Source organism: Pleurodeles waltl, chromosome 8 (assembly GCF_031143425.1).
Source record: "Pleurodeles waltl isolate 20211129_DDA chromosome 8, aPleWal1.hap1.20221129, whole genome shotgun sequence".
In the NCBI taxonomy this organism is placed as follows: Eukaryota; Metazoa; Chordata; class Amphibia; order Caudata; family Salamandridae; genus Pleurodeles; species Pleurodeles waltl.
The window spans coordinates 120982647-121005626 of NC_090447.1; the positions used below are offsets into that span (position 1 = coordinate 120982647).

Sequence of the window (22980 nt, forward strand, 5' to 3'; positions counted from 1 at the left end):
CTCATATTTATGAAGATGTACTGTTACTCCTTTAACCTTTCTGTTTTTGTTTGTTTTAATCATTGCTCAGATTGCTGCTGAAGGAGGTTTTATGTGCAGTCACGCCATCGGGAAACCAGTTCCCATTGAATCTGGTTTTGTGCATTCCTTCTCTTTACTGTATCGTTTCCAATAATATTGGTTCATCCAGTCTTTTTTTTAGGGCGAGCCCAGTAGACAACAAATGCACTGCCTATTGCAAGACATATTGTGGACTTACAAAGACCATACAGTGACTTGGAACCCACCCACTGCCTACCGTTTATTGCCTTTCTAGCACTCATTTCTCAGTCTTGTGTTTCGCACTCCTTTGGAGCACACCATCTCTTTAGATTGTCTGGCTTCAGTGCTTCTATTTCTTTCTTTTGGGTTAAGCACACCATGAGCATTCATGTTTTTTCCAGCTGTCTCCGTTGTGCACTTCTTTTCCTTTGCAATCTGTGTTGTTGACTATCCCGTGTGCTTCTCCTTGCCTCCCATCCATGTTGTGCTTGCCCTCGTGTATTTCCACCCTTTGCTTTTTGGTCTTTCTGCTTCTACTTTATCTGCCTTATATTGCTCGCTCGCCTGTTGCTCCTCCTCTCTACACCAGCTCTCAGGGTCACTTCCCCCAAATGTGCCCTCCTCTCTCATCCATTGCTTCTCCTCCCCACACCCGCCCTCCGTTTGCTTCTGTTACCCTCCTCTGTTGCTTCCCTCCACCACACCCTCTGTTTTGCTTACATCCACCCGTGCTTCAAAAATCTTTCAAACTACTTATTGTTTTCCTATTTATTGATCCTCCTTGATAAATAATAAAAAAAACTTGTAACATTTTGTAGGCTTGCCTACACGTGGTGCGCATGCCTACAAAATGGCACAACTACTGCTTCCTAGCGCTTTTTTTCCTTGTTTTTTTTTAGCCATGCTGCACAGTATTCGGAATGTTGTACTACAAGGCTAAAAAACATTGGAAAAGTCAGTAGGTCCCAAAGGCGAGACCTATTATCTTTGAGAAAATGAATGGCTACCTTGTCAGCAACTCTACTGCCTTTTGTACAGTGTAGTCTTGTTTCTTTCAACAGCAGAGGAAAACACACATACACTTCGCCCCTGAAAAAAATACTCACAGGCTCCTGCCTCAATCCCTGTCTTACAGAGTCGCTTTCTTCATGTCTGCGTCCAGGAAGCTGGACACCTTTGAGTGCTACATCTATAATACACAGCCTTTTGGAGCCATCTTGCAGCTGTTACCTCCTCAGGAGTTGTAGGATTTTTGCACATGGCATTAAAAGGTTAGCAATCCCATTTTTTGACTCGGCTTTTTTTTTTTTTTTGAGGGAGCTCAAAATTACCTGTAATTTGGTCCCTTGCCATGGGCTCCTCCTATGGAACCATTACCAAGGTGCTCACTGGATGTGGCTCGACTGAAGATACTCAGGAGTTGCTCTTAAAACTGAAATTCTTCGAAATTCTGCAAAATTGAGTACTATTCAAAGAAGTGTTTTTCTGCTCCTATTCGTTAATCCTTGCACTTGAGGGTCATAGCCGTGGCAGCTTCTGGTCAATCGAGCATCATGTTCACCTTGGCTGCTACGTTCCCTGCTAGCACTCTTTTTGTAAATATTGTGCTTTAGACATTAGATCCTGGCGAGATGCTGTCTGCTTGCAGTATCATCTCGGATTCCTTGTTATTTTCATGTGAGTATGGAGTAAGGTGGTGGGCACAGCATTAAGTACAAAGTTACTACCTTGTAATTCTTGTATTGGCAGTCATTAATATCACCTCTTCCAACCTAGATTGCCAGTTGCCTGTGCTTTTGGCCTATCTCACAGGACGGAGAGTTACACTCATGCCCTAGAAGTCAGCAGGGGTGCGTGCACTGGATCAGGACTTGGCAGAAGGTCCAGACGCATATGTACCCATGCTTCGTCATCAAAGGAAAGGTCCTATGCAGTCCAAAACTCTGCCTCCTGACTCATCCTAGACGTCCTCAGAAGCACTCACATCACTCCATACTTTACTGAACTACACTGGCTACCCATCCAGAAATGTTGCAAATTCAAGCTGCTCAATTACTGTCTACAAAGCTCTCCACAGCACAGGACCAGAGTACCTCAATGACCAACTCTACATAACCCTCCAGACAGGTATGCTCAACCTCTCGCCCTGCACAAATCCCCCGCATCTGCAGAAGCAGGACAGGAGGGTGCGCCTTCTCCTTCATCACTGCCAAAAAATGGAAAGAACTTCCTCTACACATCAGGACTGCCACGCCACTTCTCAGCTTCCGCAAGATGCTGAGGACCTGGCTGCTCAGTAGTAGTAGCGCTACTGGGCCTACATTCCTGCTTCAGTGCCTGAATACCCTCATGGGTGATTAGCTGTCCCATGCAGATCTACATGACATAACAAAAGTGTTCTGATTTCCAGACTGGTAGATGGATATCTCTGGAAGATGCTGTTTCTAAAGGACAGATGAAAACAAAATGGTAGAATTCTTGAATTAATTTCAGTACCGATAATTACTCAGGTTGCATGTCAGTCCATGGTTTCTTTTACCCACTGTGGCCCCTCCGATAGGAAAGATCCATAGGCAAATTAGTCTTGAACCTGCTCCAATAGGAACCGTCTGGTTGAAACTGCCAGACCAGGTGCCCTTTGAAACAGAACTCAAGCAATCTCAAACTGGTTTTGATCTATTTGGGTCTCACTAATAGAGTGCTGCTTAGGTCCAGTGGTGCATAGTGAACACAGAATCCACATCTTGGCATACTCATCGCAGGTAGGACATTGCACTGAAGAAAATAACAAAGTGGTTGAATACATGACTGAATCTTGCCCTCCAGTAACTACTCTTGGCTGCATTTCTGTTGTTTATTTGTGCACTATACCACCTCAGACAGGAACTAGCAATATACAAATTGGCCTTGATCCTGGTCCAGTAAGACTCCTCCAGCGGAAACTGCCAAGATAGGTTCCGCCTGAACAGGAGCACAAGCAACTGCAGACCCATTTTGACCTGTTTGGACCTCAGCCGTCAGATGCAGCTTGGTTCCAGTGGCGCGGTAAGCACTGAACCAACTTCTTCACAGGATCAACTGTTCCCATGAGCATAAGGGTCAGTACTGATTTGCATAAGGTCGGCCTCTTTCTAGATTTGCAAATTGAGCAAAAACGATGGGTTAGAATACTACGCAGGTGATTGTCAGTGCTTAGACGTTTCACAAGCACTCCTCCATCACGTTTTGTGTTTGGTGTAACGCTCTAAGTGGCCAAGGGGAAGCCCAGACATGGGTCCCTTGCTCACGCCACCACAGGGTCCAAGCTATACCTCACTGTTGAGACCAAAACTGTCTGGGGTTGCCTGTGTTCCCTTCTAAAGGGGCCTCGACTGGCAATTCAGGTTGAACTGTTACCACAAGGAGCAGGGTCAGTACAGATTTAGATAAGATGGGTTTATGTCCAGAGTGGCACATTAGGCGACTAACCGTGTTGAAATACTAACTGTTGAAATACTATGTAAATCCTTTGCCAGTGGCTAGACTGTTGGCAAGCATCTGTTGTGCTCTTGGTTCTGAGACATGGTTCTTTTACTAACAGTTACTTTAGAAGCTTGTACTGAGGTTGCTGATCCCTCAGGGTGGATCCCACCCATGGCCATGATTAAAGCATCAGTGTAAGATGTAATTCAATGGAAAAAAGACCTAAAGCAATGGAAAGAGGCATCAGCAATAACGATTGTCATGTATTTCATAAACGTCCTAGCTGAAAAATATTGTGAACACAGGTGTCTGAAGGCAATCTGTTCTTAAGACTTGGCAGATGAATTTTAACTGCATCTAGACACTGAGGCTTCCACAGACGTATAAAGTGTAACACTTGCCTGGGAGATGAGGTTCTGGTGTATGAGCTTCTGACTAGCCTCTAGATCCCAGGCGGATGTAGTAAAAGCACTTGGGTGTGGATGGATGTAAATCCATTGTAACAGTCCAGTAAAAGTGTGGGTTTCTAGTTCTTTGTGCCTAGGGCTTGGACCCTCTCTCTCCTTCCCACCCTAAACTAGAACAGCAGGTTTGTGCGCTAATTAAAAGGAACCATGGTAGTGGAGTTCTCATCTCTTAACATGTTTTAACCATGACGTTTGCAAAATTCTATGATCCATCTCTTCGCTGTACAACCCTTCCAACTTTGCAAATAAACAATGCATATACCAAGGTTTACATGAAACAGTTCACATATTTACGACTTACTAAAGTTGCATAAAAGATTGCATCATGTTTGATACCCAAACAAATATAACTTGGGCCAAAGTAGGAATTTTAAACAGTGGTTTTAAGAAGACGTGAATAGACGCATAGAGAGCAGAATGTGAGCCTGGATTTTTAAGTCAACTTAACAGAATGGTCCGAGGGTCTTCCTTATTATTTGTCTTGAAAGTTTCCAAAGAGTTTGACAAGGTACTCTCGATTATATGTGGGTTTTATCACGAGCTTTAATCAACCAAAAAGTCACCTTCTTCCCATCGTTACTGGAGCTTCGCCTGCTGTACTGTGGCAACTTGTGTGGTCCTGCCTCCACATGTCCGACGCTGAGGGTCCAGTGGAAAGATACACAGGTAGAAAGTGCATGTGCTGCACCAAACCTCGAACGAAGTGATGCAAGGACGCACATTTGTGTAGACTAGAATACAACATGTAATGGGGAACAATCGTAAAATGATAGAAGTAACTCAAGAATTGACCCACAGCAGTGGTTCCCAGCCTGTGGTCCGGGGACCCTTGGGGGTCCTCGAAGCCTCCTCAGGGGTCCACGACTGCTTAGAAAGTTAAATAATATTAACAGATTAGGCCCCCACCTTTCAGTAATGACTCAGTGGGGGATCCCCGGATTCCAATAATGATTCAGTGGGGGACCCGGGTTCCAGTAATGATAAAGTAGGGGTCCCCAGAAGTCAAAAGGTTGGGAGCCACTGATCTACAGTGATGGAAGCAATCAAGTTCCACAAAAGGCATGGGTTCAGAGTAAGGGGTGCCAAGTAAGACTCCCTTTTGGTAAAGTAATGGAAGGCGGGCATGCTTCTACATCAAGAGAACTGACTGCCAGCAGGAGCCATGTGGCAGCTACCATCAACCAATTCAGAAACTGTAAGGGAGAGGGACAGCGTGGCACAAATCTGGTATCGATGCAGGAAAATCCAAAGGGTAGACGGTCCTGATTGCACTTATCTGCGATTTAATTCCTGATTGTGGGATTCCTCTATTAAAACATAATCGCAAGTGCAAGACCGTATTTCTGTGTTTATCCCTCTGTTGTAGGCTTTAGGTAGGTCGTAAAGACACCATTTTGTTGCAGATTTGTTAGGTCTAGCGTAACAGCACAGCTGTTTGCAGATCTATTATTGCAAAGTCTTTAAAAAAAAATAAGAGTGGGCTTTGGCTCCACCCACACGGGCATTACCTTCTCACCTCATGTAATTGGCAGTTACCCTTAATCTTCACACATTTAATTATCTATCTCTGACATGCATTTTATACAGAAAGTAATCATTTTTTGTATTTTGTTTTCCTGCCATGGTGTTTTTGTCAGTGCACCACAATTACTGAAACAACATCTGAGCATGCCAGGTGTTGGCATGATACACTACATGAAAGCCCGACCTACTGGTTTTGCCAATGCTTGTCATTGTTTTGAAATGAACAGCAAAGGGAATATTTTCCAGAAAGCCCAATATTCACTATTGCTTACCCTTTTGAGCCTCCAGGCCAGACATTGTCATGATCCTCTTTTTAAGCACCCCCTCCCCCCCACACGTCTATCTCTGGTACACCCTGAAGGAATATGATGAATTGGCATTTTAATTAAAAAAATTATTTGACCCCTTTTTTAATGCTCCACACGTCATCCCCTCTTGCCATTTGGTCCACAGATATGAGCTTCTGTTTCCCTTTGATAATTATTTGCAGCTGTCATGTTAAAGGCTGGAGATGTAATGCTGAATCACTTTACTGCAGTTGACAGCCAAGAAAATGTGCCGCAGAGAGCTCGTTCTGTACAAGGGCTCATTATTTTCCGGTTTTCATACTTTGTGTTTTTTCTTTCTAGCTTTTGGATGAATTGCCAATGATCTACAGCTGTTGTATTTTTGTCTACTGCCTGTAAGTACTTGTTGAACGACATTCTCGGGGATCTGCCTGGTTAAAGGTTAAGGTGGATGCTCTAAATATTTGAAACCTTGTAATGCAGTTTTTTGACACCAGTAACTACGAGAATGGTATGTTTTCCAGGTTATAAACAATGTGGTTGCTTAGATTTCTGCCTGTTAGGAATATCGAATTTCCAATTGAATTGAAAGAAATCATTACAGACAAAGATGCAATCGCCCGTGAGCCTTTTTCAGTAGTTGCTAGCTAGTAACCAAGCAAAGTTGTCAAAGGCTGCAGTGTTTTTGATGGATCCAAACTCCACAGTACTGTTGTAGTGAACCAGGCATACATTGGCAGCCAGACACACTTCTGTGATTACTTGTGAATTCTATTGAGCTCTTTTTGACTGGGGTGTTGACTAAACAGATGTAAGAAAAGAAAAAACAAAATAGGAGGAGAGTCGATACAATAAATAAAAGGCAATGCATAGGAAGACCTCCTAGATAAGTGGCCTGACAGAACTGTTGACACTTAAAGAGAGTGATAGGTGCATAAATATGCTCAACAGAGATGTTGATTGACTGCTCCTTCCTCATCGTGTTATTAATATCAGTGAGAAACTCACACGAAGAGATGGGTGGAGTAATTCAACTCATCACAGCCATGGGCTATTACTCTGGGTCACATATCGTCCATCTTTTTTGTTCACTGTGCAAATCAGCGTTGGTCCTTCTCCAGTAGGAGCAGTGCAGTGTGGCCTGCCGCGAGACCTGCACTGTGAGCCGGCTCAGTTTCAGATTTACTGAGCAGACGTTTCTGAATAAGGTACACACCATGACCTGTTTTAATCACAAATGACGCCTCATTCCTTCTTTAGTTAGTTGAAGGGAAATCCTTGTTCACTTAAGAAGCTGTACGTCTATCTCCTTTTATCATCAATTTGCTTTTGATATGGTTGACAACTCTACTGCTGCTCCGCCTTTTGCTTTTCGTGGGGTTTCTGCATATAACTTTACCTGACCATTGTCCTTTCTCTCTGACTGCACCATTTTCATCTCCATGGTTGGTCAGTCTTTTTATTATCTTTGAACCCTAAATGGTGCCTTTACCCTCCTCCCTTCTATAGCAGCCTTGCTTTAATTAATTGCTCTTTTGGTCTGTCCTGCCATTTCCATATGGACGATTCACAAATGCATCTCTTTGTCCTTTCATTCTGATCTTCATGTTACTATTTCATGGTGCATATCCAAGGTCTAGGAATGCTTTTGTTTGTCATTTTCTTCATTGTAATCCCTCTAAACTACATTTCTATCATTTTCTACTGCTTCTTCCTATGCTTCAATTTCTCCTGATTCTATTAATGGTCCTCTTTCTATTCCTACGTTGTCTCCCCCACAACATAGTGGTACTTTTTTAGCCAGAACTCTCTCTAACCACATCTCTTGTATTGCTCTTGCCCTTTACTTCCAGCTGGATAATAGCAGACATATGTACCATTTTTGACTTTCATGCTTCTAAACTCCTCATTCTTGCCCTTGCGTATCTCAGCAGGACCAGTGTTCTTTCTTTCCTCATGATCTTTCAGTTTTCATTCCTGTATTGAAGTATACTGTTAGTCTAGTGTTCAAGCACTTATATCTGATCCTTATTATCTTCAATAACTGCAGAATCGTTCTCGTCTCCTGATTTGTTAGCCTGTATTGTCTTAAAGTGTGTTCATTGTTTTGCCACTCTAAATCATTCACTTATTCTTGCATTTTACATTCCCATTCTTAACCTTCATTCGCCCACTAAAATTTGATTTGCCAGTCCTTATCCTCCTTGTGTCCAATTCGATTTTCAATGTTTCTCTCTGCTTCTCTCTAACACGGGAGTACACTCCCCCTTTCTCTCTTTTGTGATACTGCTGGGCATTCATTTCAATCTCTTCATAAGAATCAACTTTTTCTTCAATTAGAATTAGGGTTATTGCAATGTTGGGCAATTCCACCTTATACTGTCTTTTTGTGCTATAATATTTCATTGTGTGTAGCTTTTTGAAAATATCACTGTATACATTTAATTGATTTAAATGAGACATAAACCTGAGTAAGTAATAGATCATATGACCGGTTTCCCGTACAAAAACCAGGGCCACTCACAAAGTAACCTCAGCCACTGTATTCACTTACAAAGACAACCACTTGTTCCCTTATCTCTTCTTCTGTCATCTAGAGGTAGTTGTTTTCTAATTTTTTAATATCCCTTCTCTCTAGGATATATTCTGGATGATTTAGCTGTGTTGTCTATTCAACGTTTGTGACTTTCTAAGCATGTTAATTTCATTTTCGTAAAGTACTCCATATCTTCATGAAGTGACTTCACCCTTCGCAGTGTTGTGTGGGCACTGCATGCGACTATTCAGATCTGCTATACCGAATATCTTAAAGCACAGAATAGAAGCTAGAGCCTTGGTGGAAAAGCACAATTTCAGGGATTACCAGTTAAGAAGGGCCAATAACCAGTGTTTACTAATATTACTCCTTCTGTTCATGGATACATTACACATAATGCAGTCACTCTGCCATCTGTCTACCTGCCATCCATCTGAACTAACTTGAATTTCTGCCAACTACGGTTTGCTTCCTCTACATATGAGAGGGAACTTTCCTCCTGCCCCCTACTCTCAGCTAAGAAGGACTTTGACCTATCTCATCATTCCTCTCACCACCTTTCAAGAATAGTATTTCCCCTATCAATTTTATCATCATGTATCTCTCTGACGGCACGAAAAGCAAGGGTCAACACCCCCCCCCATCAAGTAAGGCATTCGGTCTTGAACCTGCAGAGAGTTCCTATCACTCACTCCTACATCCCACCTAAGAGCTTGATGTCCCAAGAGCTGGGACGAACCTGCCCAGAAGCAGTGACCAGATTGAGCCACACTATGACAATCGTTTTCCCCTTCCTAGCTTTTCCAAAAAAGGCTATTCACTTCAGTAAGAGGGATGGCGGACCAATACTTTCTTTGCTGATTTTTTTTTTTTTCTTTCCTCTCTGTATCAAATTGTATTTTTTAGTCTTCCTGTGTGCTAAAACTTGATCTTCAGAATATAGTAATTCAAAGACAATAGTACATTCCCTTTTTGCCAGTAGGAACCATGTTTTCCTGTGATGTTCAATAAAACAAAAAATGGCTTCCATGACTGTTATGAGTTCCCTTGCCTCCTGGCTTAATGGTAACATTTTATGCAATGATTCATTTATTCCTAAATTTAATTTTTTAGCAAGGATATGATCGTAAACTCTAGGTGGAGGAATGCTTTCTTTTTCTTCATGCAAAATATGATTCCGGTGAAAAGTAAAAAAAAAAATATATATATATATATATATGTTCGATGGCATGTGTAGCTGCAGATACACATGCTATGCATATCCATTCCAACATCTAGTGTTGGGCTCGGAGTGTTACAAGTTTTTTTTCTTCGAAGTCTTTTCGGAGTCACAGGATCGAGTGACTCCTCCTCTTGGTTCCATTGCGCATGGGCATCGACTCCATTGTTAGATTGTTTTCTTTCCGCCGTCGGGTTTGAACGTGTTTCCTCTCGCTCTGAGATTTCGATTCGGAAAACTTTAGAAAATCTTCCTTTTCATCAGTATTGTCTCAATCGCGTTCTCCATCTAGCATCGAGCTGGTAGTACCATCAGAAAATCACTTTGTTCGCCCTTCGGGGCGCGTGCGCCCAACTCAGGCCTATTCGGGCCGACCGCGTGGAGAGCCTGATGGATCGGACTCCATTCCGATTCTGCCCTCCGGTGCTGCGCCAAGTACCCATATACAAACCAACATTTGGTTTGCAACTTGTGCCTTTCTCCAGAACATCGGGATGAAAACTGCAAGGCCTGTCGATCGTTTCGATCAAAAAAGACTCTTAGAGATCGAAGAGCATGAAGGCTTGAAATGGCATTGAAGAGCAGTGACCATCTCAATGTCACCGAAGAAGAGCAGGCGCAGACAGCAGTCTCTATCCGAGACACAGACTCTGAACAGGAATCCAAAGACAACAGACCCATCACAGCTGGCCAGCATGTGAGTACATCTGCCCCTGCATCCCCACACAAGAAACATCCTAAGGCTTTGGGTACACCACTGCTGGAAGGCCATGGGTCAGCCCGAAAAAAGACTGTCGGCGACCAACCTCTGGGTTCGGCACCAAAAAAGGCCACTCTTCCGACTACTTCGGAGTTGAGTAAAACTATAAAGGGCTCCATTTTGGACTCCAGCAGGAAACACCAAGTTTCAGAGTCGAAAATTCAAAAGGCAGTTTCGGAGCCGAGACCTTCCACAACATTTTCGATACCGAAAAAACAACAGACTTCAGAACCAAAAAATACATCATATACAGAGGAGCAAGGACTTTCCAAGAAATTACAAGAAAGCCATAAAACCTCTGAGGAAGAGTCGGACATTTAGCCCATTCTACAAATTATGGATGAGAGACAATCTAGAATACGCAGCCATAAAGAGACAGGGAGAATTATTACAGCACCTCCTCTAAAAACAAAGAGAAAGCTGGCATTCCAAGAAGAACTGGACACTGCCCAGCCAGCGGCTGAAGTGCAGAAGCAAAAAGAGAAGCCAGTACCTCCTCAGTCTTCTCCTCCTCATTCTCCACAGCTAATTCTCTCTCCTCACACCAGCCCTCCACCAATGCCTTCTCCAACACACTCTTTTTATACGCAAGAAGACATAGTAGATCCATTGGACCTTTATGATCCTTATCCCGTCCTAGATAACGACCCAGATACCTACCCATCCAAACCATCTCCACCTCAGGATACCACAGTATACAACCAGGTCATAGCCTGGGCTGCAGCTTATCATGGGGTAACAATGCACACTGAACCACTGGAAGAAGATTTTTTGTTTAATACATTATCTTCAACACATTCTAGGTACCAATGCCTCCCAATGTTACCAGGCATGGTAAAACACGCAGACCAAATTTTTAATGAGCCTGTGAAATCCAGAATCATCACACCTAGAATAGAAAATAAATATAAGCCTGCACCCTCTGACCCAGATTATATTACTCATCTGGTGCCTCCAGATTCAGTGGTTGTTAGTGCAGCCCGAAAGATGGCAAATAGCCAGTCTTCAGGACATGCACCCCCTCCTGATAAAGAGAGCAGGAAATCTGACGCTGCAGGGAAAAGAGTTGCGTCCCAAGCAGCAAATCAATGGAGAATAACTAATTCTCAAGCACTACTAGCCCGGTATGATAGAGCTCATTGGGATGAGATGCAGGAATCATACAGCATCTCCCAAAAGAACACCAAAAGCGGGCACAACAAGTAGTCGAGGAAGGGCAAGCCATCAGTAACAATCAAATAAGATCTGCCCTTGATGCTGCTAACACAGCTGCAAGGAACACTGCCATTACCATCAGAAGACATGCATGGCTACGCACCTCTGGTTTTAAACCAGAAATCCAACAGGCTGTGTTAAACATGCCTTCTGATAAAAAGCACCTCCTTGGCCCAGAAGTGGACACTACAATAGAGAAATTATGAAAAGACTCTGATACAGCAAAGGCAATGGGTGCTCTGTATACTACACCAAATAGGGGATCATTTCGTAAGCCTCAGTTTCGAGGGGGTTTTAGAGCACAATCCTCGGGGGCTTCCACGTCACAAACAAAACAACCATATCAAACCCAGTACCAGCGAGGTGGGTTTAGCGGAATATACAGAGGCCAATACTCTAGAAATAGAGGTAAATTCCAAACCTCTAAACAACCAACAACACAACCAAAGCAGTGACTTTCTTCCCTCCCTTCCTCTCCACACATCTCCTGTGGGGGGGAAGACTACAGCAGTTCCACTCTCATTGGCAAAATATCACCATAGACAACTGGGTATTATCAATTATACGCAATGGCTATTGCCTAGAATTGATAAACACCCCTCCAAATATTCCATCAAAATATCACAAGTTATCCCCAGAACATACAGTACTGTTACAACAAGAGGTTCACTCTCTACTACTCAAACAAGCAATAGAATTAGTTACACAGTCCCAACAAGGAACAGGAGTATACTCACTATACTTCCTAATTCCCAAAAAAGATGGCACCCTTAGGCCAATATTAGACCTCAGGCCCCTCAATTTTTACATCATATCAGAACATTTTCACATGGTAACTCTGAAATATGTTATTCCACTGCTACAAAAACAAGATTTTATGATGGCCCTAGACCTCAAAGATGCGTATTTCCACATGCCTATCCACCCAGCTCACAGAAAATACCTCAGGTTTGTCATGCAAGGAAAACACTACCAGTTCAAAGTGTTACCTTTCAACATAACAACAGCTCCAAAGGTGTTCACAAAGTGTCTAGCAGTAGTAGCAGCATACTTAAGAAGACAATACACCCATGTCTTTCCATATCTAGACGATTGGCTAATAAAATCAAACAATCGTACACAATGCCCAAAAAATACACATTACGTGATAGAAACTGTGCACACACTAGGATTTTCTATAAACTACCAAAAGTCACACCTTCAACCAGGACCAGTACAACCGTATTTAGGTGCAATCCTAAATACTCAACTAGCTCTAGCGTATCCAAATACACAAAGGATACAAGCTTTCCAAAATCTAATTCCACTTATACAGCCAAATCAACAATACACTGTAAGATTTATTATGAAGATCTTCGGAATTATGGCATCTTGCATAGCAATAGTCCCACATGCAAGATTAAACATGAGGCCCTTACAACAGTGCCTTGCACAACAATGGTCACAGGCACATGGTCAACTTCAGGATCTAGTATTGATAGACCACCATACACATATGTCCCTTCAATGGGGGATTTGCAGCAATTTAATGAAGGGGCGTTTGTTTCAAGACCCTGTGCCTCAGACCATGATCACAACAGATGCATCAATGATTGGTTGGGGAGCTCACCTGAACAATCCCACCTTTCAAGTGCAATGGGATGTCAAACGGCTACACATAAACCACTTAAGAGTTATTAGCTGTATTCCTTGCCCTAAACACATTTCAACCTCTTCTCAAACAGAAGAATGTTCTTATAAAACCAGACAACATAACAACCATGTATTATCTCAACTAACAAGGAGGGACACTGTGATCGGGTCGAGCCGATCGCGGGGCCGGAAGCGGCAGGCACTGACGTGTCGGGGACACCCCACACGTCACTTCCGCGTTCCCACGTTTCCGTGGGAACGCTCTGGCAACGAGAGCGGCAGTGCCCGGTTACCAGGGCAACAGAAAAGGACTTCCGGGCCGGGGAGGATGAAAACGCGGCGCCTAGCAGAGAAGGGGAGAGAGGAGTGACAGGCGCGGAGGAGAGAACGGCGACAACGAAGGTGGAGCGCATTGAGACAGAGGACGGCCGACTTGCAGGAGGAAGCCAGGAGAAGAAAGGTGCTCAAGGAGGAGCACCGGGGTCCCAAAGCCCAGGAGCCAGCCACGACCCAGGAGGGTCGTGGCTTACTAAGGTACGGTCCCTGTGGGGACACAGGGAGAGTGTAGTACCTAAACAGGCACTGGGGAAAGGAATTGGGGAGGAGAAAGAGGGGGAGGGTGGAAAGGCAGCTATATAGGGAGAACCGGGCACAGGGGCATATCACGTTCACCAGTGTGTACATTGTCCACAGGTGTCCCAAAACGCTACCTTCGCACTCCCTTACCTTCCTTTTTTTTCCCCTGGTGGTGGTTGCTGTAAAAACCCAAAGCCCAGAAGTAAGTCAAAACTTACCTTGGCGTTCTTCTTTTTTTCCCGGTATTCCTCTGGAACCCTGCCGGAGACCCAGGAATCCTCGCCCTAAAAGACAAAGAAGTAGGAGAAAAGTCTAATTAGAAGATCAGAAGATACCATCCTGAAACTTAAATAATACTGTGAATTGTATGACTGAAAGACAAAGGAAAAGAAAACTCACTAATAAAACACCTACTTATCACGATAACAGCTCTCAGTTGTCTCTTTACCGTTCCACCTACCACAGACACATTCATCACAACTGTCCCTTCTAGGCCAAACAATTTGGAACTAGGCAATTCACAATCAAATTCACCTAATAGCACAGTACATTCCAGGGATAGACAATCAGTTGGCAGATGTCCTCAGCAGTAATCACCAACAAACACACGAATGGGAGATTTACCCCCAAGTACTTCAAAAGTACTTTCAAAGGTGGGGAACACCAGACATAGATCTATTTGCAACAAGAGAAAACACAAAGGCCCTCATTACAACCCTGGCGGTCCAAGACCGCCAGGGCTGTTTCGACGGAAGCACCGCCAACAGGCTGGCGGTGCTTCCTGGCGTATTACGACCGCGGCGGTTTTCCGCTGCCCGCCAAAGTTGTAATGACCTCACAAAATGCCAAACTTTGCATTCAGACACCCACATCTCCTATCCAGGGGCAATGCTCTATGGATCAGTTGGTCAGGGATATTTGCTTACGCTTTTCCCCCTCTCCCACTCCTTCCATTTCTGGTCAACAAGTTGCCTCAAACGTCACTCATCATGATACTCATAGCACCAACATGGACACGTCAGCCTTGGTACACGACACTACTAGACCTATCTGTAGTACATCACTCCAAACACCCAAACACACCAGATTTGTAAACACAAACAAAAGGTCAAATCAGGCATCCAAACCCTAATGCTCTGAATCTAGCAATTTGGCTCCTGAAGTCATAGAATTTGGATACTTAAAACTTCCATCTGAATGTATGGAAGTCATTAAACAAACATGAAAACCCACTACTAGACAGTGCTACGCAAACCAGTGGAAAAGATGTGTCTACTATTGTCAATCTAAAACCATAGATCCACTTACAGCATCTATACAAGATATTGTATGTTACTTACTTCATTTACTTCATTTAAATTTGATTTACAAAATCAAATTTGGCTTTTTCCTCCATAAAAATACATCTTACTGCAATATCTGCATACTTATAAACTATTCAACATAGTTCTTTAATCAGAGACCCTGTTATTAAAGCCTTCATGGAAGGACTAAAACGCATCAGTCCACCCAGAACACCACCAGTTCCATCATGGAATTTAAATATTGTACTTACAAGACTTATGGGACCACCTTTTCAACCCATGCACTATTGCCAAATTCAATTTCTAGCATGGAAGGTTGCCTTCCTTGTGGCTATTAGTTCTTTAAGATGAGTTAGTGAAATACAAGCATTCACTCTTGAAGAACCTTTATTTCAAGTACACAAACATAAGGCTGTACTAAGAACAAATCCAAAATTTCTACCAACAGTAGTATCTCCATTTCACATCAATCAAACAGTGGAATTGCCAGTCTTCTTTCCACAGCCAGATTCTGTGGCAGAACGAGCTCTTCATACCCTAGATCTCAAAAGAGCTCTTATGTACTTCATAGACAGAACTAAACAGTTTAGAAAAACAAAACAACTTTTTGTGGCTTTCCAACAACCACATACAGGCAATCCTATATCAAAACAAGGTTTAGCAAGATGGATTGTTAGATGTATACAAACATGTTATGTAAAGCAAAAAGACAACTTTTAATCACTCCTAAAGCACATTCTACAAGAAAGAAAGGTGCAACAATGGCTTTTTTTGGAAACATACCAATGGTTGATATATGTAAAGCAGCTACATGGTCAACCCCTTATACATTTACTAAACACTACTGTGTTGATGTTTTCTCACAACAACAAGCCACTGTAGGACAAGCTGTCCTAAGAACATTATTTCAAACAACTGTTTGGCAGCTACACTTGCCATCGAACGGAAAATGTCACTTACCCAGTGTACATCTGTTCGTGGCATGTAGTGCTGCAGATTCATATACACCCTCCCTCCTCCCCGGAAGCCTGAAGCCTGTAGTTGTTTAAGTTAATAACACTTGTACATATGTATATACATTTACATTTGCATGGACATCTTTCTCTTACATACTCTATCACTCCTTTCTTCACCCTCTGCGGGAAACAATCTAAAAATGGAGTCGATGTCCATGCGCAATGGAACCGAGAGGAGTCACTCGATCCTGTGACTTCGAAAAGACTTCTTCGAAGAAAAACAACTTTTAACACTCCGAGCCCAACACTAGATGTCTGACTGGATATGTGTGTGAATCTGCAGCACTACATGCCACGAACAGATGTACACTGGGTAAGTGACATTTTCAAAATCTTACCAGCTTGCCAAGGACAAACCTATTAGCTTTTCGTTGCTTCTTTGAACAGGCATCCTCCACTTCTATATACTTGACCAGCTTGTGCCTGAGGAAATGAAGAATCCCAATTCATCACTACACATAACTGCAATTTGTCTTGTGTATCTTTTTAAAGAGAAATATAACTATCTAAAACAAATACTGTGGATTATGGTTTAAATTGAGTCACTCCCATTAAAGAAGAAACATGAATATTGGGAGATGCAGTGGTATGGTTATGGGGCAAAGTTTTGGCTTTTAGTTCATAAATTAGAGTTTATGAAGTGGACAATTGTTAGCCAGTGCACATCTGTTGAGTCAATAGCTACAGTGCCTTGCGGTTGTGTTACCTTATACATTAACTGTCATTGAAAATGAATTAGATTTCATAGTGGAAGTGAATATTCTTTGGGAGAAACTGTTATTCTATTTTTTCATTAGCTCACCAGTACTGCTAATGTACATTCTGTAGGACAGTACCGTCTTTGATTTTAACCTGTCATTCAAGCACTATAATCTTAGTAAATTTTTGTTATGGGTCCCATTCCAATCCACTACAATCAGGCCTTATTGCACCCCAGTTAATAACTACCTTGGGGTGCTTTGCACCCTTGGATAATATTGTTTAATTACTGGCCCTCTGCAGAGCCATTGTCTTCATTGAAGCACACATCATTCCAATGTGGGAATAAGAAATTGTGCCTTAAATATCCACAGTTAGACCTCACTAACCAGGTATACTTAGTTGATATGTGTATACTCAGTTGATACTGAAAATCAACAGAAAAGCTTTGTCAGGGTTTTCAATTACATTTTTCAATGGTTGGATTTCTCTAACCACTTAAGTCGTTTTTGTCAAGATATTTCTTTAGATATTCTTATATTGCACAGTAATAGTTATAATAGGATTAGATTTATTTTGTGCCTATAATTTAAGGGTTACGTGTGATTATGGAGTTATCAGTCTTCGACTGGGCTATAATTACAGGTATAATTACAGGACTGTGTGTCCTCTTATCTTATTGTCGTGTTGGATTTTGGCAAAAGTAAGTGTTTGCTCATGATATATACATTTTATTTTTTGCAGATGAGGTCACCCAGTTTTAAATGGAAGTCACCTTGTGCAGTAATGTGATTGGAAAAAGTTTAGGAAACTAGAAGTCTTTAGCCAGAGTATTTGTCTCTGGAAAATGATGAAGGCTCCCTGTGGGAAGGGACTGTTATTCAAATTGCTAAAGACAGGAGTGGCGCATTCTCCTCCTTTGTAAGACAATTCCTTTAGAAAGTTTTCCTGTAATATTTTATATTTTGCCTATTAGATCCCACCCCTCTGCAGATGATTTGCAGATCTTTGTTTTATTTTTATTGCTTCTCTATATGTTTGTGTTAGTCTCACTTCATCACTGTTCCAATTTATGTATCCTGCCAAATGTTGACTATTGTTATCTCTGGTGCTGCTCACAGTCAAAGGGTTTGTTGTGGCCCTTGTGTTGCATTGCCAAGCCATTTGTGCTGTGTCGCAATATGTCATTAAACTAGCTGGTCGTCTACCATTTCCTTTTGTTTTTGAATGTCTTATATCTCAACCACATGATTAATCAGTAATAATACTGACGTCCTAAAGCTAAGTTGAGCCTAACACTTAATTCAATTTATATTGAATTAATATTGGTCCTAAATAAAATAAAAAATAACTCAAATGGGTAACCTGATGCTAACCGTAATGCTAAAGCTAACATTAAATTAAACAAATACGACCTCTAACCCCAAATGAACTAGATAAAAAGCAAAGTAATCTTATTCTGATCCTTAGGCTAACCCTGAACCTAGCCCTATATGAAATTATAATACATTATATTTATACTAACACTAGCTAAATCAAGTAAAACAATAAGTAATTCTAAACCTAACCTTTAACTTAGAATAATGAAGACTAACTTTTACCATACCCCATATTAAATAAGGACATTTAAATTAAATTAAAAAAATTATGATGGCCCAAAAGCTAAATTACACTTACTTTAAAAGTCTAAGTCCAGTTATTTTGGTGAAAGTGATTCTGCATCTTAGTAATGGCAGTCAAAGTAATGATGTTAGGAAAGGAATGGTCAGACAAACTAATGGGGTTGACGCTATTAGGACATTGTCTGGCTCAAACTGTGTTTTATGTTCTATGGCATTCTAGGGCGTGGGGCAGGGATTTAGCGATCATGGGTGAAATAACATCTTGCTGCCTCTTCTCTCCTGACAATGGAGTCATTTGCCTGCTGACATCAACCTAGTATTGATTTGCTCTAGATCCCATCCTGCCTGAATCAAACTAGTTTTCCATACAGTTCCTTATAAGGTAATTGCAATATTTCCACAACTTGACTAAGCAATTTCAGAACTCCTGCTTTTCTTTATGTGCTGTGTTTTGGTGCGTAAGTGTCCAGCTCGGTGTCAAATACCTTTTCCAAATTGTTTGATTCCTTTTATCTATGATGCAAAACTGCATATTCTTCTGTTCTTGCATACACCACCACATTGTTCTAACGTGCGGATTCATGCTTTTCTTCCAGGTATGAATGTTTCAAATCCAGAAACTCATACAATTATGCACTTATATTTATACTACTACTTTTCAGTTTAACAGTAACTACAGTAAGTGCCTTTTAAATTCTTCCTTTCCTTAATGTTATTTTCATTTGATTTTTGTCAAATGCAATCTTAGCATTTGTTTAGAATAAATCTAACTCCTCCCCCAGTGATGTAAGCCCTCATACAGAATTGAATATTTTAAAGTTAATTTATAATGCTAAATTAAAATGTAAAACATGCGCATTTCGTGTTTGAGGCATCAAGTTGGTTAAACTACATGACAATTTCAATACTACATTTGTTCTCAAATTACATCCTACTGTGGTAGATTTCTGGCAGAGGTACCTGAACCGCGCAAAAGTGAAAAAGTCAAAGTTATCTGAATTTGTTTCATTTTTTAAATTGTTCTTCGTCATATTGTTACAGGTTTATTTAAGATGGAAAGAGCCCGTGTTTCATCAGGTGAGTTCATATCCATAGATCATTACTGAAAATATGTAGGTTAAATGTTACTTTGAATGTCAGCCTTTATTTTCAGTTTGTCAGTTTGAACACAAAGATGATGAGTTTTCACTTGCAATGGTTTGTTTTTAGGAATGTTTACAGATAATATTAGTGAATCCTGACTGTATTAGATTCTGGTGCGCCTTTCTAAATTTTTTGAAGGCCCAAGGTTACTTGCCTCGCCTAGTCTTGGAACTCTCCTTGCTGCCAGAGTCACTAAATAATCCTGTGTCAAAGTATGAGGAATGCCCTCAGGGATGAAAAGGTATGTGTAACGGAGAAGGAGGTTTAGAACAATCCATAGATGTTTCATTAAAACTTAAAATCACGCTGTAGTTCTCCAAACTGGTGAGATCAGAATGGGACTCCTTTTGTGCCTCCTCACCTGAGCCAGAACCTTCACAATCATAGGAAAATGAGGAAAATACATAACTAGGATTCCAGTGTCAGGCCTCTGAGGGTGGCGATCTGAAAAATGATTCTTATTGGCACAAAAAATGTACTATTAATTTTTAATTCCTAGAAACTGAAGAAATAGGGCCTCATTATGAGGTCCTGCCACTGAAGGCAAAAGACCGCCAGTAATGGAGGTCTTTTGCCCGCCATAATATGAGTTTTCTACTGGGCCAGCAGGCGAAAACAACGTTTCCGCCCGCTGACCCAGCAGAAAACTCACCAAACATTGATGCCAGCTCGTAATGTTGTGGTGCGTCGGGTGCTTTACCACCCGTTGCTCATTTCACTGCCCATAATGCGGGCAGTGAAATGTGCCACGGGGCTGTCCATGAGGGCCCCTGCACTGTCCATGCCAAGTGCATGAGCAGTGCAGGGGCCCCCATGTTGCTCCTGATGCCCCCTTTCCTCCAGCTTAGGCATGGCGGTGAGACCGCCATGCCAAGGCTGGTGGAAAGGGGACTCGTAATTCCCAGTGCAGTGCTGCTTGATTGTCTGGCAGATTGCGACTGCCAAGACCGCCAGACTGTCGACAAGCGGCAACCTGGTGGTGCCGGCGGTCGAACCGTGGCCCATGTGCAATGGTCATAATAGGGCGGTCGGACCCCCCCTGTCTGTGGCGGTCTTGAGACCACCACTCTCGTAATGAAGGCCATAGTTTGAAATACTCAACTATGACTAAAAAATGGAAAAAAAGGATAAAGAATGTGGAGAAAAAACATTGGCAGGGAAAATTGTAAATGCATCAGCCGTGGCTTTGCGGTGCACTTGTTTTTAGCTGGAAATACACATGTGATGGGGTGAAATGTCACACGCAGTGGGCCAAGGGATGAAGTGTGCTTACCCGTTGCCCCTTGCTGTGTTTCCTGGTGGGTGGAAAGAAAATATATATGACAGGTGAAACAGACCAATGCATGAAGAGGGCTGACCCAGAGCCTCTCTATGCATGTATGTGGTTTTAGCATTTTTTAACCAACTTGTTTCTGTATTTTTGTGTATTGTTTTGAGGTCTAAATCATCAAAATTGCTTAGGCTGGGATCCCCGGCTTCAACTATTGACACAGTGGAGGCCGCCAACTTCCAGTAATAACTCTGTGGAGGGCCCCTGATTCCAAAAACGATTCATTGGAGGTTCCCTGATTTCAAGTAATAATTAGGGGACCACAGAAGTCAAAATGTTAAAAACTACTGAGCTACAAAGTTAACAGGTGTGCAGCACTTTGTGTAAAAGACTTGGCATGCAAATCAGTGGGCAGCCCTTCAGGAGGTCTGGTTACCTGTATAGACACCACCAGTGTGAAACATGTTAAACACACGTTAAGCACTGTAGTACCAACAAATAGAGTTTGAAGTATTAACACAAGAAGGAATCCTGGGCTCTTTTACCAGTATTTGTTTGTTATAAAGAAAAGCAAGAAAGGTGTGCCTGGCATGCAATGCTGGTCAGGCCACATGTCCGGTAATCTTGCCATAGCCTTTGATGTTTAGAAATTGTAGTATTGATAGTTGTTTAATATTCACTAATGACAATAGCATATTGGGTTTTGGCAGATTTTCTCTTTCCTTCTAAAAACTAAGATTAAGAACTCTTAAGATATATTTTTGTTTGCAGTAAGACACTTTTAGGCAATTTTTAGAATGTTATAGTATGTTCTTAGATATTTTGTGTGTGTTTGATTTTGTTGTAGGATTATTCATTTTTTAGAAAGATCTTTGTATCAAGTTTCATAAGGAATTACATTTTATTTTGAATTTGATTATTGTTACGTTTAATAGTTTATAACACAGACATGTCCATTTAATTATGTACTCTGGTATGATGTAGATTTTTAATTAATTCTGGAACGCAGAATGTACCCTGTATTTGCTTGGCAGGCCCAGGCACTTTGGTAGCAGATGAGCTGGAAGAGATCTTACAGGCTATCTTTTTTATCAAACACCCCGTTCCAGCTCATTTAAAATAATTTAGATGACTGTTGAAATTGTTTCATTTGTGCTTCGCCTCTGAATTTCTGTTAAGGCAGATATTAAAAACAAGGTATGTATTCTGCTTTTATAATTGGAATTAAATATGCCTCCCTACTTCAGTTCTGCTGCTTTCTTCAATGCCGCTATATTGAAAACAATCGACATTGGTAGCTGGCGCTAATTAGTCCATATGCCAAGCATTGGAAGAACTGCCATCACAGACACCACTTTAAAAAATTAGTAATTCTGTGTTGTATTTTATCAAACAACCTTGCTGTTTCCACTAAAATGCATTTTCATAAGATTGGGTCTTCTTTGATACACTTTATAATTTTTGGTCTGCTGTTTATCTTGAACCATGATTTAACTAGCTAGCTGCAGCAGTAAGTTGTACTCCGGTATGATAAGAGAGTCCCATGATTGTCTGCCCAGGACAGCATAGAATTATGTTTTGTATTTCTTTTTCCCACTATGTCCAGTAGGTGTGAGGGAGAGATGTAGTTGTTTGTGTCATCCTGCGTTTCAAAAACATTGCTGTCCAAGGCAGCTATGTATCTAACTGAATGACTGAATTGTGTTATTAATGGATCTTTGAAGGCATAAGCATTGTGCAATTTTAGTATATTATTTTTAACCTAAATATGATAGCCTTCGCAAAAACAGAAACACTGACGGGTCGGTAAATTGATGATGACCAGCTCTGTTCTGATGCTGTTGCTTAGAAGGAGGTCCCATGGCCTGCTATGAATTTTTTGAGTGCATCTTGGTCAAGCCCTCAGCCACTCCCACCAAGGCAGTGTTTTACTTCCCCTAAGCATCTAGTAGCATTGCTTAGCTGTGCTTTATAATGTGCTCCTATATGTTAACACCTTTTCCAGTTACTACTCCAACACCTAAGTGCATGAAGTGATTTGATATATGCAAAGTATTCATGCAGCTTGTTCATAAACCACTCGCGGATCCAGCATGGCAGCTCAATACTAACAGCAGTATCTATGGCTAAAAGCTATGGCGGTGATTCACCTCTGCCTGATTCTTTTGAATATGGCAATTGTAATCCAACTCATGCCTGTGAATTC

At 41.7% G+C, this 22980-nt stretch overlaps 1 protein-coding gene across 1 annotated transcript in view; it reads left to right on the top strand.

The window, feature by feature from the left end:
• ACER3 (alkaline ceramidase 3) overlaps positions 1 to 22980 on the top strand; it is a 194816-nt gene that overhangs the window by 142038 nt on the left and 29798 nt on the right. The window contains exons 4-6 of the mRNA XM_069203905.1: positions 6125 to 6177; positions 18958 to 19039; positions 19403 to 19438. Of these exons, the coding sequence (XP_069060006.1) occupies positions 6125 to 6177; positions 18958 to 19039; positions 19403 to 19438 (171 nt within the window). The remainder of the gene's footprint in view (positions 1 to 6124; positions 6178 to 18957; positions 19040 to 19402; positions 19439 to 22980) is intronic.